The sequence below is a fragment of the Aristolochia californica genome, unplaced genomic scaffold (genome assembly GCF_029961685.1).
Source record: "Aristolochia californica isolate CCGP_79_NKW_82.1479 unplaced genomic scaffold, dmAriCali1.0.hap1 SCAF_1, whole genome shotgun sequence".
Classification (NCBI taxonomy): domain Eukaryota; kingdom Viridiplantae; phylum Streptophyta; class Magnoliopsida; order Piperales; family Aristolochiaceae; genus Aristolochia; species Aristolochia californica.
This window is the reverse complement of record NW_027181770.1, coordinates 60,507,999-60,522,135: the sequence shown is the minus strand read 5'-3', so window position 1 is coordinate 60,522,135 and position 14,137 is coordinate 60,507,999. Positions and strand designations below refer to the sequence as shown.

Here is a 14,137-nt window from a genome sequence, read left to right as displayed (position 1 = left end):
GTTCAGGCAATCAATCCTCCCCCCCATGGTTGCGAAACAGCGCGACGAAGCTCAGAAAGGCGCAGACGGCAGCGACGAGGTTCCCTTCTTTGAGAAGAATCTTAATGGCCAAAGCGGCGATATCTGCGGTGATCTTCCTCCCCTCGAGAACGAGCGACCGGCGAGGCTGCCCGGCGAAGGCGAGGAGAACGAGGGCAGTGATCCAGGTAACAACAGTCGCAGGGATAGCCACGGTGAGAGCGCTCACCATGGCAAGGAGACCGAACACAGCCCCGAAGAGAACTGAGGCATACAGCGCTGGCCACCGGACAACCACGTCGGTGGTAGTGGTGTTGTACCAGTAAACTATGGAGCGGATGAGGTTCCACGACGAGGAGAGAAGAAGCCCGTACACGAGAACAAAGAGGCACGCCCAGGTTCTTCTCTTCATGAGCAGTGGCTTCAGATTCGCCATTGGAACTCAATCGCACCCGAACGAAATCCTCAATCCTCAATCCTACGACAACGAGACAGAAAAGTGGTGAAGACCCCCTTTGCGGGTGTAAGAGAGTAGGAATATATATACACACTGGTTTGATAGAGATTCGTGGATTTCAATGGGGGAACTGCGGTCGTGGTCCCGTGTCTGCAGAGCAGTCAACAGACGGGAAGAAGCAGACTTTAATCCTGTCAAAGTTCGGTATTGGAGGCGCGAGCGGGGCGACATCTATAATCAATTAATATTTAATATTCTGATAATTACTATAAATAGTTTTCATATTTTTTATTTTTTTATTTTTTTATTTTTTTAAGTTTTTTCTATCTGAGTTACCCTGTAGAAAGATGGGGGCGACTCGTTAAGCCAATTCGGGATCAGGTGATGCTGAGTTGGGTCTTATCCCGAGTCGAAAAACCCATAACATCACGATCAGAAACTTTAATAATAAATTGTTAATATTTCTAAAAATAATTTAATTAATCGATTATTAGATCATAACTCATGTCTTCATAGTTCACTTCGGAGTAAATAAAAAATTCAATTCCACGTGTATTTTTGGTAATTATATAGAGAACCGTCGATCAAGAATTGGGTCCCACTGTGGCAACAGGTAAGCATACGATATCGGTGTTCGTCTCTACTCCCGACGAATTCCGGGGTCAGAGCAGAGAAGGGAAGCGAAAAAGGTGAAATATCCCCTCCGATTTCCGAAGAGCTCGAAGAGAGAGAGAGAGAGAGAGATGGACGGTGTGCAGCAACAGCCGCCGCAGCTGTTCATGAGAGTTCCGGATCATCAGCAGAGGCCATCACAGCCACTGCCTCAGGGACAAACGACACCTTCTCCTTCCTGGTATTCTTCTTCCCAGTTTCACTTTAACCCGCAGCCGCAGCCTCAGCCTCAGCCTCATTGGGACACGACGAACCCACCCGGGTATCCTCCGCCTCCTTGGCAGCACCCTCCGCCTTATCCTGTCCATCACTACCCCGCCTCACCTTTTCATCTTCCTCCTCCTCCTCCTCCTCCTCATCTCCATTCCCGGCCTTCCCATCCCTACGGTCCTCATCCCCAATCGTCATTACCGCAAGCTTTCCCTCCGCCATCGCTATCCAATCAGGTACGGCTTCTGGGTTTGTAGTTTGTCACTAGGGCTTGTTTGCTGTTAGTGTTGCTGTTGTGGTTTTTTTCCTCTCTCTGTGATTTACTTATATTTTGTTCTGTCATGAGGGTATGCCGCATGCTTTCATCGTTTTCTTCTCGCTAGGTAACACGATAAATCCTCTGGTCTTTTGCATTTTCAACGCTTTTCAGACACAAAAAAAAGTTAGTGTTTGATTTGAATCATGAATGGCCTGATGTTGTCATTCTTGGTCGAGGAAGGCTGAAAATGATTCCACTAAGTTGCGATTCGCATGTGAAAATCATGGTAGCTATTCACGGGGGCATCGATTTTGAGAACTGCTGAATTTAGTTGGCGTTGCTCTAACCTTTTTGTCCTTTTTTTAGTTTCCTGAAATGTCTTCTGTTATATAGTGTTGATAGTTTATGATTCTCATGGGGTATGTTTAGTTCAGTTCTCTGGCTTTGATGAGGTTTAGGGCAACTCTCTCTCTTTATTTCTGCTGTGATATGCTGATAGACTTCATTATCTTTCTGTAAGTTCCTTTTAGACAAGGGAACAGACCGAGAATGATTTTCATTGGTCTGGTTAGAGGTTTCTTTCCTTAGCGCTAATCTCATAAATTGCAAGGGCTGTGCTGAAACTTATTTATTGTTGCTTTAAGTTGGTCTTTAAAAAAAAAAAAAAAAATTAGTCTCTCTGCAAAATTTAAAGTTGATGTATGCCTCTAGAAGCTTTCTGGAACAATCTTTTTGCTATTTTACTCTTTAATAGTTGGTAATAAATACTTATACACAAGTCACAGACTGTTAGTTCAATAAACTTGACCTGAACTATCCCAATTTTTTTATGGAACCTACTAATTGCTAAGTTCTTAAACAATGGCAGGCATGGGGAAATCAGAACTGGGTGCATCAACAGAGCTGGGAATACCAAGGCAAGGACTTCTGTTTAAATTTAGTTTCTAGTACTTTGCACCTTGGTTGATGGTTTGAGTTGGGTTTATTTTATTTATCTAGCAATGTTATCTCAGCAGCGTGTGGGTAAATGTGTTTGAGAAGAACTCAATTGGTTTCACCTTTTTCTATTTTCCAGAAAGTTTGTTCTAGGACGCAATGTCAAGCAATTGCCTTAAAAGCTTGAAAAGGCTGAATGTCAAATAATTGAATGCAACTTCCTTTTACTTTCATGCAATGTCTTATTCTGCAGGTAGTTCGATATTCATCGTTACTGAATCATTTAGAAGCCAAGGAATGTAGCTTCCCAGTTGCAACTGAAAGTTTCCTGTTTTAGCTTATAGTTCAAATGATTTATTTATTTGGTTCCTCAATTTGCTTAAATTTATAGTACCATTTAATGCTAAGCAACATATTGGCTTCAAGATGTGCTTGATGATAACTTAGCTGATTCATCAGACAGAAGTGTCCCCCCTAGCAATGAGCAGGACTGGGCTGCAAGGGCTAGAGCATGGGCTACAGCTAAAGCAGCCATGGAGAGTCATCAGCAAACAACACAAGCGGCACAGTTTTTGCAACCTGTTATTGATAAAACAGAGGAGCAAAAGAATCAAATGTATCATGAACATTATCAGCAATCACTTGCCCCATCAAGTCATCAGCAGCTTCCAGTTTCTCTAACAAATCATCCTGTTGGACCATCCGTCAGCTCCGGAGCACCTCTTTCTTATGTCTCAGATTGTTCTGCTGCGTCATTTAGTGGTAGTAGGGATGGGGGAGCTTTTGCAGGCACCACAGATGCAAACAACGCTATCTCTTCTCTTCATGCAAGCATTCCATCTGTTTATCAGCAGGAGGTACCTTCTAGTTATACTTCTATTCCAGGTAATGCATGCTTCATTTATTATTATTGCATTTGCAATGCTGCAAAGATTCTGGTTGTGGTTTTCTTGTTCTAGAAGAACAAACAAGTCATATTTGTGCCTGTTCTCAAATCTACTTTATTTTTAATATAGCATCAAACCAGTCCTGATCCAGCACTCTACATAAAGAGACATGCACGAGTGCATTATCTTAGAACTTGGATTATAAAAATGTTTTTGACTCCTTCCTTGTCGACAGGAAATGAGGAGTCTGGGAACAGGAATGAACCTTTTTCATTTGCCATGTCGTCACATCATGAAGCAGGAGTAGGACAAATCAATGCAAAATCGGCTGCCCCTACAAACACTGGTCCATCCATTTCAGTGGAACGACCTTATTATGCCCTTGGAGATGTTCCTAATGACTCTTCAGTTGATGCAAAAAGTCGAGATGATCTAATTCATCAGCAAGCAAATTTTGTGCATCACAATTCTTCATGTGCAGATCATTATACGTCAGTGTCCTCTGTTCATGGTTGGGCACCCATGCCGTCTGCCCCAGGATCTGTTTTTCCTCCAATTCCTGCTGTCCCATCAGAACAGCAGGTCTTTGCCTTGAACTGTATCTATTGTATTGATTTTGTTTATTTTTTCATGAAACATGCTGATATGTTGCCTTGAAAACAGTACGACTCTTCGTTCTTGTCTCCTTCCTCTCTTTCAGCACCACTCTTTGGTAGGATGACAGAACCTACTAGCTTACATCCAAGTATTCCTCCAGCTGTCTCTGCTAGCACAATTCCTTTTGCCTTTGGTGCTGGAGCTACTACTGCACTTCATCCTGCATCAGTCTTCCCTGGAGATGCGAACGGAGGAGCTTTCAGTGCTTCTGAATGCCCTAAAAAGGTCCCTTTTATTTTCTTGTGATTTTCTACTGTTGAATGGCAGGTGTAATTTTGTAACTGACTGTCTGTATTTAAAAATCTGCAGGCTTCAGTTCCTAATTGGCTTCGAGAGGAAATAATTAAGAACAAGAACATCATTACTAGTGCTGTTCAGGAGAACCAGCATGAAATCGGGGATTCTCCTTCTCCTGGTGGTTTTAGAGGTGAAGACACTAATAGGCCTCCTAGAAGGGGTCATCAATCTTACATGAAAGGAGTTGATTCTCCCAGTCGGTCAACTGCAGATGAGGATGATGACGATGAGGTGGTTCTAACTTTTCAAATTTGCTCATCTATAAGCTTCACTTAATTTATGCAGCATGCGAGCATCATTAGTATAGATGTATCTTCATGGCTGTCTAAATTTATATTGCACTATTTTTGTAGGATGATGAGGTTGAAGCAGCAAGAATAGCTGCGATCAATCAGGAAATAAAGCGGATTCTTACTGAGGTGCTTTTGAAGGTTGTTTAACTCAACTGTAAGAAGATATCTTCAAATTTAACTTGTTCTTACAGCTAGGAGCTAATCTTTGTACTGTCGAGAACAGGTTACTGATGAACTATTTGATGAAATTGCTACAAAGGTTCTTAATGAAGAGGATGGACTAGAGATTGAAGGTGACTGGTGTTAGTTATGCTACTTGATTTTCTTTTTATAAGCAAAACAGTCTCAATAATTATCTGAACTTCACATTGTTAAATGCTGCAGTTGATAACTCAGTTTCTCATCAAAACCATAAGGCATCTCCATCACCTTCTGCAGTCCCCACACAAAAAGCTTCGGCAAAGATTTTAGTCCCAGTCACAGTTGTTAAGCAAGGGAAGGAAGCTATTAAGCAAGTGAAGGATGCTATTGAAGATGAAGCTTCAAAAGGAAATTCTGTTTCTAGCTCTCCTGGTGATGTATTGGGTCTTGGGAATTATGCATCAGATGATGATGAATTTGATGATGAGGTTCATAGCTCTGGAGTGCTTCAGTCTACTGAGCAGGGAAAGGATGATGTGTCTAAGGCATTGTACAAGGAGACCAATGGAGGTCACATGTCTGAGAATGGTGAGAGAAGCAATGTTAGTCATAATGGAGTTCTACAAAACCAGAAATCTGGAGTAAATAATGGAGAGGCAGGTCCATTTGCTCATAGAGGTGGGGGCTCTGGAGTTTACGATGACTGCCAGATGAAGGATGAGGATGAGAGAAGTAAAGTTTCCCAAGGTAAAATCTCATCAAATACTGTTGAATCTACTTCAGATGTTGCTATTGGAGGAGCCCTTGTGAAATATGAATTGACTACTGGACACCGTGATAACAGTAAGGGAAATAGAAACGTTAAGAAGGTGGAAAGAGACAGTGGTAAGGGGGATGAAGGCTCCATGAAAGAAGTGAGAGATCTTAGGAAGGAGGAGAAAGATATCATGAAAGAAAGAAATGATGAAAATAAGGGCAACTCAAAAGAGGCAAAGGATGAGAGGGGTAGCTTGAAGCAGGAGGTAGAGAAAAATCAAGTTGTTAAGCCAAGAGAAAAATTAAGGGAGTTAGACCCAATAAAAACCCTTCAATATGGGAGTTTGAAGGATGGGAGAAAAGAAAGAGAGGCAGCAACTGAGAAGTCTTCTAATGGTAGAGAAGACCGAAGCAACCGGAAAAGGGAATGGGAAAAAGATAACAAGGAAGATAGATCAATGAGACATGGAGATGGTAGGGATTCTGACAGACAAGATAAGAGGCGGCGTTCTTCATCTGCTACTAGAGGCAGAAAAAGGGAGAAGCCCAACTTATTTGATGGCCATGAAAACAGTGGCTCTGATGATGCGTCTGACAGAAAATCAAGGGAAAGGTGAGTACGCCATTTTAAAAAAAAATGTTTGTATTTGTGTCGTTTTTGTCTTTTATCTTTATATTTAGGTCTGAGGTACAAATGTTTTACATTTTCTGTGTATTCTCTGCAGGAAGCAGCAGGTGAAGAGACACTCATCTCCATCAACCAGCCGGTCGAGGAGAAGGTATTACTTTATTTCTTTGGGTGAAGATATCTTGAGTTTGGGATCTCTATATATATATATACACCCTGAGATCTTGATGCTAGAAACCAAAGCTTATTTGAAAAATTGCCTGAAGAAGGTACCCGGAGTTATGCTCAACTCCCTGTTTTTATTGGTTGTTTAATGGACAACTTAAGGGCTATGGACTTATGTACTTCTTTTGTTGAACAAATCATAAACAATGTAATACTAATTGAGGTTGAGACACTTTTCTTTGTGTTTTTAGGACATTATTTTTTACCTCTACAAGTACAGCCGATTAGAATATATATATATATATATTTTTTTTTTTTGGCAGTTTTTGAAAATGTTATATCACTTTTGTGTGGACGGTTAACCATATTTAGTCTTTTCTCCTTTTTGTTGATTCCTGGTGTAGCTAGATCTCTTGATGATGTCTAATAGAAAGGATAGTTCCTTTTGGTTTATATAGTAGTTATCTAATGTTGGTCATTAGCACCAGACTTTTATGAGTGTTATTTATTTATTCTGGAGGAAAAGGGGGAAGGGTGGGGTACAAAGTACAAACAAATAATGTATTCATTAGGCTCATTTCGTTATGTATTCATCCTCATGGTAGTTTTCTTCAATGATCTTCAGATGATTTAGTGGATTGCCCTGTTTTGGCAGAGATTGGGTTATTAGTGCTGCTTAATTTTTCATGAGTTGAACACAAGATATTTCAGATAGTTTATCAAAATAATCTTTGTGGTTGTTACTTGATGTTACCGAACATTTTGTAGTTTTGAAAGCAGTAAATTCCTCTGCTTCTGCATTGGAGAACACCAATGTCCTTCAATCAACGTCATTGTCATGTCTCTCATTCTCTCTCCTCTCTTATGTATTATTTATTCTGTTTGCTAATAAAATGTGATCTGGATGATTTGACAAACAGTTGTCTTGTTCTATTCTGGCTTATTTTTCTGTATTGTGGTTGAGATACTTCACCTGTTTGTTGGAAGGCTTTTGTCTGTACTGAGGAAACTTGTAGTATTCGGTCAGTCTGTCTTTAGAAGATCTCACATAGTTTGAAGAAAAATGTATAAAAGTTTAACAGGATGATTCTGATGGGGATACTGGAAGGCTGCCTTTGAGAATTTTGTGCTTAGTGTTTTCTTTTGAGCTTACTGGTTGAGTATTATGATTCTTTTATTTCTAGACAAGTTTCGAGGTCTCCACATAGCAAGAACTCACAACGCAGGCATTCTCCCTACTCTTCTATTGAGACCAGGTAAGAGGCTAACCTTTCTATTCCACTTATATCAGGTCAAGATATTATGAGGCATCAATAGGTGAACTATATCATAACCATCAAATCCTGTTTATCCTTGGATGATTCCTGTCTTTGCGAGTGTTAGACTGTTTCAGTTATTTTGAAAATAACTTTTTTTTTGGGCCCCCCTAACTTATGTTTTCCGTCTCAATCTAACACTTTGACCATGTCACGTTGTTGCAGACGAAGGAGGTCGAGGTCGAGGTCGAAGTCTGCATCACCAGTCCAACGGAGGAGATGATGTGAACTTCTGGTGCCCGTGTTGTAGAAGTAAGCTCAGTTTTGCATCTGTGGAATTCAGAATGATCTCAACTATATGGCTCTGGACATGATGAGTGTCGAATTCAGAATGATCTTTATATACTGAGTTTCTTCAACTATATGGCTCTGAAGTTGATGATCAGACATCTTGGATCGTGTGAATACCACTGGCATAGCACTGAAGGGTACTCCAGCTTCCCCTTGTCTCTTGCTGGAGCTTGGTAAATGTAAATGAGAATACTGTATCTTTCACACCCTTCACAAACCTGCAAATTTTGCTCTCTGAATTGGTAATTAGGCTGGAAACTCTACTTTCGGGATTTGTCTGAATTTTGTGGTGCTTTCTTTGTTTCTTGTGCTTGATTATGACACCACTCCTCTAGATAGTTTTTTTCTCAACTTAGATTATTTTTAAGATTCTTTATTAGGAACTGCCCTCTTCACAACACCTTCTGTATGTACAAGAAGAGATGGCAAAACCTTGCGCTTGGGTTCACAGTCTAGAATGGAGCCTTCATCAAAGGGTTTTGACAAAGCATTCTACATTCAGAAGAAGGAAATATTAGAAAATGTTCGGACCACTGTACGGAGTGACAAACAATCTTTAATGAGACCACCATCCAAATGCCTATTTCGTTTGAATCACATTTTTACAGAAAGAAACAATCACAAGGCACTTGGACCTAGGATCATAAATTCGCCCACCAAGCATATTTTTAAGTTAACCAGATTCTCTCCTGGAACTCGGCCTCCAGGCTATCCACCGCTTGTCACTCTCCTCTTACCGCTGCCAAAACATTCTCCACCATTTGCTTCTCCAGTTCCAAGCATCTCGTCAACCAGACCCACCAAGAAATACGGCCGAAGAACTTCGAAATCCATAATGAAATGCCAGAGCTGTTTTTCTTTCAGAGCTAGTAAATTTAAAGAGAAACCATAATCGTGTAACTTTCCCAACAGCAGAACAAGCGGAACTATTAAGACATCAAGAATTAAAAAAAAAAAAAAAAAGATGTACAAACAAAACTAGTTAAAAGACATATTCCAACATAAAGCGTAGGTACAAGTATGAATTCTCTTGTTCCTTCTTGAGGCGCTCTCTTTTGCGGAAATGTTACGACGGCTGTGAACAGTTTCATCAAGGATCGGAGCGCTTTGGAGAACCAAGAACGGAGGAGCTCTGCAAGCGGATGATTTTCCGAAATCGAAGCTGCATGGAGAAGCAAGAAAAAGAAAGAAACAGAGGGCTTCATAGCACTTCATTGTGCTGAGATAACAAGAAAGCAGAATTAAAGAAAAAGAAACGGAAGAAAAACGAGAGAAGGAAAAGCGGGAGAAACAAAAAGAATGAAAACAGAGCATTGCGGCTCTGCATGACTCAACAAGGAAGAACAAAAACGAAAGCAAAAAACGCGAAAACGGAAGACCAGATAAAAGAGTTCGGAAGAAAGGAGAAGCGAGTACAACAATGCTACATCGACGACGCGAATTCAAACTCTACACCAATGAGGGAAAAAGAAAGACAGCACGCCTAAGCTCTGGATGGTGCCGTGAAAAATAGAAAAAGAAAGAACCCGGTTATGCAAGGCGACGATCGAGAAGAAAAGAATGCAGAAAACTTAAAAGACAAAAAGGGAAGAAAGGATAGGTTCTTTTCGCGCGATGGAGACCCTCTTGGAAGAATTCAATATCTCATTTCCTCTTGCTCCCTCTCATAAGACTGCTCTTTCCCCTCATGATTATGAGGACAGAGGCTCCTGATGAGAGAGGAGGAAGAGGAAAAGAGATACGGAATTCGATTTCTTGGAGTCCCTTTCGTCCTTCTTGCCCCTCTTAACACAGAGGAAGAAGAGGAAGAAGAGAGGCGGGAAGGAGACGACGCACTACAATTCTTTTTAAACTTTATTTCTCAACCCAATTTTCATCTGAAACCGTTGAATAATTCAGATTCATCGGATCCGTTGGATAAGTGTGACCGGCAGAACGCATCTCAGCCATACGTAGGGGTTCATTCACCCGGCGATTTGGACCAAATTTCAAAGCTATACGCCTGATACTGATATCGGATCTGGCCAGTATTCGGATCCTAATCGATCACTAGAAGAAAAAACACGGGTTGAGAAAATAATCCAGCCGTGATCACTAGAAGACCACGGCACTCGTTTTAAAAGCCCTTCCAGTGCCCTCATCGGCACACGGATGAAGGTGCGATACTCCACTCCTTATTACAGCTATCTGCGCTGCGAAAGATGTTCCATAGGTGATTATGTCCATGTAGATCCCCCTCATTTGTTGCCTCTCATGAAGAAGGAGACTGAAATCTCACGGGGGACCGGAATTGAGGTCCGGTTAGTGGTCCCGCCGGCCACGGGTGGTTCCCTTGGGCCACGCGAGTTTTTCTCTCTGCTCGCCATTGCACACACCGATTATATATGACCCATCCCTTATGCATGGATGATTTTTCATTGTGATACTGGGATTTAAAATTTTGTTCTCTGGTCTTTTCTTAATATATTTGAGTTCGGAGTATTAGTTCAATGTTTTCGCAGGAAAAAGGAGTGCAGAAAGAAAACGGGATTCTTATATTGCTGACTCGATGTTCTTTTGAATTGTTAAATCAAGTTTGAGAAATGTTGAGATTGAAATTCATTAGAAGGTTTCTTTCTTTTACCTATGGGTCATTAGAGAAAGATCCCTTTGCTTACAGTTTGGAATCAAAAAAGCTTTGTGAAATCGTTTCAGGCGTTGGCAGTCTTGATGACATGGAAGCCAGTCTTGACAAGTGTTCTGCAACTGTTACAACAATTACCCCATCACTAGTTACACAGGTCTTATCTTCAGTGAGTGAAACAGAAACACCTAGCAGGCGACTCCTTCGGTTTTTTTCATGGGCTCGACAGAAAACCTGCAACTTGGGGGAATGGGATGATGCATTCAACCACACAATTCGGGTGTTGGCTCAAAAAAGGGATCTCATTGCCGTCAACATTTTGGTTTCAGATCTCCAAAAGGAGCATAGACAGATGGAGACTGAAACCTTTTGTTGCCTCGCAGAAATACTTGTCAAATTGGGACAAGAAGATGATGCTGTTGGTCTTTTCAAGAACTTGCAGAAGTTCAACTGCCCTCAAGATTTTATAAGTTTGTCAGCAGTTGTTCATGCACTTTGCTCTAAAGGGCATGCAAGAAAAGCTCAAGGCATCCTTTGGCATCATAGGCATAAAATTTCTTTGCCTGTAGAGCCTTCCCTTTCGAGGGTCCTTCTCCAAGGTTGGTGCATCCATGGCAATGTCAAGGAAGCACGTACAACTCTTGAAGATATGAAGTCCTTAGGAATATGTCCTGGTTTGTCGTCCTATAATGCATTCCTCCGCTGTCTTTGTACAAGAAATGTTAATTACAACCCATCTGCACTTGTTTCAGATGCTAATGTTGTGTTGTCTGAGATGAGCTCTTCTGGGGTCCCACCTACTCCAGTGAGTTTTAACATCTTGCTCTCATGTTTGGGTAAAGTGAGGAGGGTCAAGGAAGCATGTCGGGTCCTTTCTTCTATGCAAGAGATGGGTTGTACCCCAGATTGGATGAGTTACTATCTTGTTACAAGGGTATTGTTTCTGACTGGAAGGTTTGGCAAAGGCAATATGATTGTTGATCAGATGATTGAAAGGGGGGTGACCCCTGAAGCAAGGTTTTACCATGGTTTAATTGCTCTGTTATGTGGAATTGACAAGGTAGGTCATGCACTTGACATGTTAGAGAAAATGAAGACAAGAAACCACCTCAATTTGGAGGCAAGGAACCACTTGTATGGGCAAGTATATGATCTATTGATACCCAAAATTTGTAAGGCTGGTAACTTTGAAAAGGGTAAGCAGCTATGGAATGAAGCAACTGAGAGGGGGATCCCCATCCAATGTTCAAGTGATTTGTTGGATCCGACTAAGACAGAAGTGTTTAAACCCATCAAGAAGGAGCATTCTTCTGTAGGAGATTGTAAGAGATTGGTGAAAATAGAGAATAAATACATCTCAAAAATGAAGAGCAAGAGTATGAAGAAAAAGAGGAAAAAAGCTTCACCTATATAATTGGTTAGTTATATTTCTCAATGGTTTCACTTATTTTATCATAATACTATTATGTACTGTGTTGTTTTCACTTGTTTTATGTAATATGTTTCTTTAACTTTCATCTCCCCTTACACTGTTGATTTCCGAAGCCAACAACATCATTCAGTTATTTAATATCAAGACCCTGAGCATACCAAACATTTCAGTAAACCTTGGCTGGTTGTCCCTGCAAGAATTCTCTCGTGCTAAGGATGCTTGGAGTTTAAGCCTGTTTGCAAGAGTCCTCTATTTAAAATTTTAATTCCCTTCAAAAAGTTTTAAATCTTAATATACTTAACTGACCGAAATTTCCCTTCAATGTTAATAAGAAAATAAAAACCGCAATTAGTCCCTCTCTTTCCTAGTTGTATGGGTCATAGGAACATCTAGGTTGGTAACTCACTGAAAGTATGAGGAATCTAAGGAAACATTGTGAAAACTCTTTGAACTATAAGAAAATATAAGAAAAGCATTATAAACTTCTTGTTTCATGCAATGATAAATATTTATATTGCACCAAGAAGATCGTATAAATGCACTCACTAGCATAATTAGATAGAAGCATTCTTAATTATTCTGTAACAAATGTATAAAGAATGCCCTGAAGACATCAATGAGACCCTCAAATTAAGAATCAAATTTGATATGTTTCGAGTTTGGACCATTTACAAGTGTAGCAATGCAGTGTTACAATTCTCACTGAAATGCCCAATCCCACCCATGATCTAGTATCTGTCAGCAAGCATATCAGGAATGCACCAATACTAATTGATATTCATTAAAACCTATAATAACTTATCCATGCTTGTGGTAGCCTTATACTCTGGTTTCAGTACCTATAGATACTTGGTGACCTTGTTAAAATATCAATTCAAGGGTATTTTGGTCATTACATATATTATGTTCTTATCTTATATGATGTCTGTTAGGTAGGCAATGTCTTCATATGCCTATGGTTCAATTTTCATTCATTTTAGAGGTGTATCTTAGGAGATATGTGAGTTTATGTTTTGAGGTGTATTTTTGTCTTTTATGTAAAAATCACTTAAAACCCTGATTAAAAGAAAAATGGGGGCATCCTTTCTGAGACATGCACTCCAAGGCAGCAGTAGCTGCTCTTCTTTTCTTATTTCTCTTCTTTTTCACCCAAATATCAAATTTTTCACACCTAAACATGTTGAAGATATGTAACTATTGACGTTTTTTTTCTTTTCCATAAGAATCTTCAATTTTAAATGAATTTTGCAAGAGGATAAAAAGTATGTTCTAGTTCCAGAAAAGCACAAATTTGAACATAATGCGTGGTGTTGTTAAAGCTAATACCTGAGGTAAATTTGTTAATTCAAGTATGAAGTTAGATTACAAAATCAAATAAATACTTTCTTATAAATGGTATGTAGTTGTCGAAGTGAGAAATTTTTTAATATAGTAGTACATTTTAAGATTCCAAAGGCTAATATTGATTTTTTAATGTCCTGCAGTCTTTTCAGTTCTTGTTCAATCCTCCTCTGTTGGTCTCACCTGGAGATCAACTTTCTGTCCTTAATCATTCATGATGGTCGGTATTCTCTGAAAATCTATGACACTTGCTCAACCAAAAACTGAGAAAACATAGCAGGGAATACCAAGGCAAGGACTTATGTTTAAATTTAGTTTCTAGTACTTTGCACCTTAGTTGATGATTTGAGTTGGGCTTATTTTATTTATCTAGCAATGTTATCTCAGCAGCGTGTGGGTAAACGTGTTTGTGGGTAAATCACCTTTTTCTATTTTCCAGAAAGTTTGTTCTAGGACGCAATGTCAAGCAATTACCTTAAAAGCTTGAAAAGGCTGAATGTCAAATAATTGAATGCAACTTCCTTTTACTTTCATGCTATGTCTTATTCTACAGGAAGTCCGATATTCATCATTACTGAATCATTTACAAGCCAAGGAATGTAGCTTCCCGGTTGCAACTGAAAGTTTCCTGTTTTAGTTTACAGTTCAAATGATATATTTATTTGGTTCCTCAATTTGCTTAAATTTATAGTACCATTTAATGCTAAGCAACATATTGGCTTCAAGATGTGCTTGATGATAACTTAGCTGATTCATCA

At 39.9% G+C, this 14,137-nt stretch overlaps 3 protein-coding genes across 5 annotated transcripts; 2 read left to right on the top strand and 1 right to left on the bottom strand.

Annotated features, from left to right (window-relative positions):
• Window positions 1-10: 10 nt before the first annotated feature.
• On the bottom strand, window positions 11-454 carry LOC137949862 (uncharacterized). Its single transcript, XM_068796079.1, has one exon. The coding sequence runs from the start codon at window positions 452-454 to the stop codon at window positions 11-13; it is 444 nt and encodes a 147-aa protein (XP_068652180.1).
• A 648-nt stretch (window positions 455-1,102) lies between these two features.
• On the top strand, window positions 1,103-8,309 carry LOC137953947 (uncharacterized). Of its 3 annotated transcripts, XM_068801523.1 has the most exons (12): window positions 1,103-1,593; window positions 2,485-2,533; window positions 3,012-3,437; window positions 3,675-4,021; window positions 4,103-4,321; window positions 4,406-4,624; window positions 4,747-4,824; window positions 4,910-4,979; window positions 5,071-6,196; window positions 6,309-6,362; window positions 7,561-7,632; window positions 7,858-8,309. In XM_068801523.1, the coding sequence occupies exons 1-12, from the start codon at window positions 1,219-1,221 to the stop codon at window positions 7,913-7,915; spliced, it is 3,093 nt and encodes a 1,030-aa protein (XP_068657624.1). In that variant the 5' UTR covers window positions 1,103-1,218; the 3' UTR covers window positions 7,916-8,309. The 3 variants fall into 3 exon arrangements, with proteins under 3 accessions (XP_068657624.1, XP_068657632.1, XP_068657616.1); XM_068801531.1 differs by lacking the exon at window positions 7,561-7,632; XM_068801515.1 differs by lacking the exon at window positions 7,858-8,309 and having other exon boundaries at window positions 6,309-7,645.
• Window positions 8,310-10,130: 1,821 nt separating this feature from the next.
• Window positions 10,131-13,899, top strand: LOC137943782 (pentatricopeptide repeat-containing protein At5g61370, mitochondrial). Its single transcript, XM_068789243.1, has 2 exons — window positions 10,131-12,023; window positions 13,523-13,899. Exon 1 carries the CDS (start codon window positions 10,566-10,568, stop codon window positions 12,018-12,020), a length of 1,455 nt encoding a protein of 484 aa, XP_068645344.1. The 5' UTR covers window positions 10,131-10,565; the 3' UTR covers window positions 12,021-12,023; window positions 13,523-13,899.
• The last annotated feature ends 238 nt before the right edge of the window (window positions 13,900-14,137 follow it).

What these genes read in the sequence shown, in the direction of transcription:
- LOC137949862 (XM_068796079.1), bottom strand. Translation starts at nt 454, where the DNA reads ATGGCGAATCTGAAGCCACTGCTCATGAAGAGAAGAACCTGGGCGTGC.
- LOC137943782 (XM_068789243.1), top strand. Translation starts at nt 10,566, where the DNA reads ATGTTGAGATTGAAATTCATTAGAAGGTTTCTTTCTTTTACCTATGGG.
- LOC137953947 (XM_068801515.1), top strand. Translation starts at nt 1,219, where the DNA reads ATGGACGGTGTGCAGCAACAGCCGCCGCAGCTGTTCATGAGAGTTCCG. An exon ending in CGCCATCGCTATCCAATCAG is followed by an intron (nt 1,594 to 2,484) that starts GTACGGCTTCTG and finishes AAACAATGGCAG; the next exon opens with GCATGGGGAAATCAGAACTG. An exon ending in ATGAGGATGATGACGATGAG is followed by an intron (nt 4,625 to 4,746) that starts GTGGTTCTAACT and finishes CTATTTTTGTAG; the next exon opens with GATGATGAGGTTGAAGCAGC.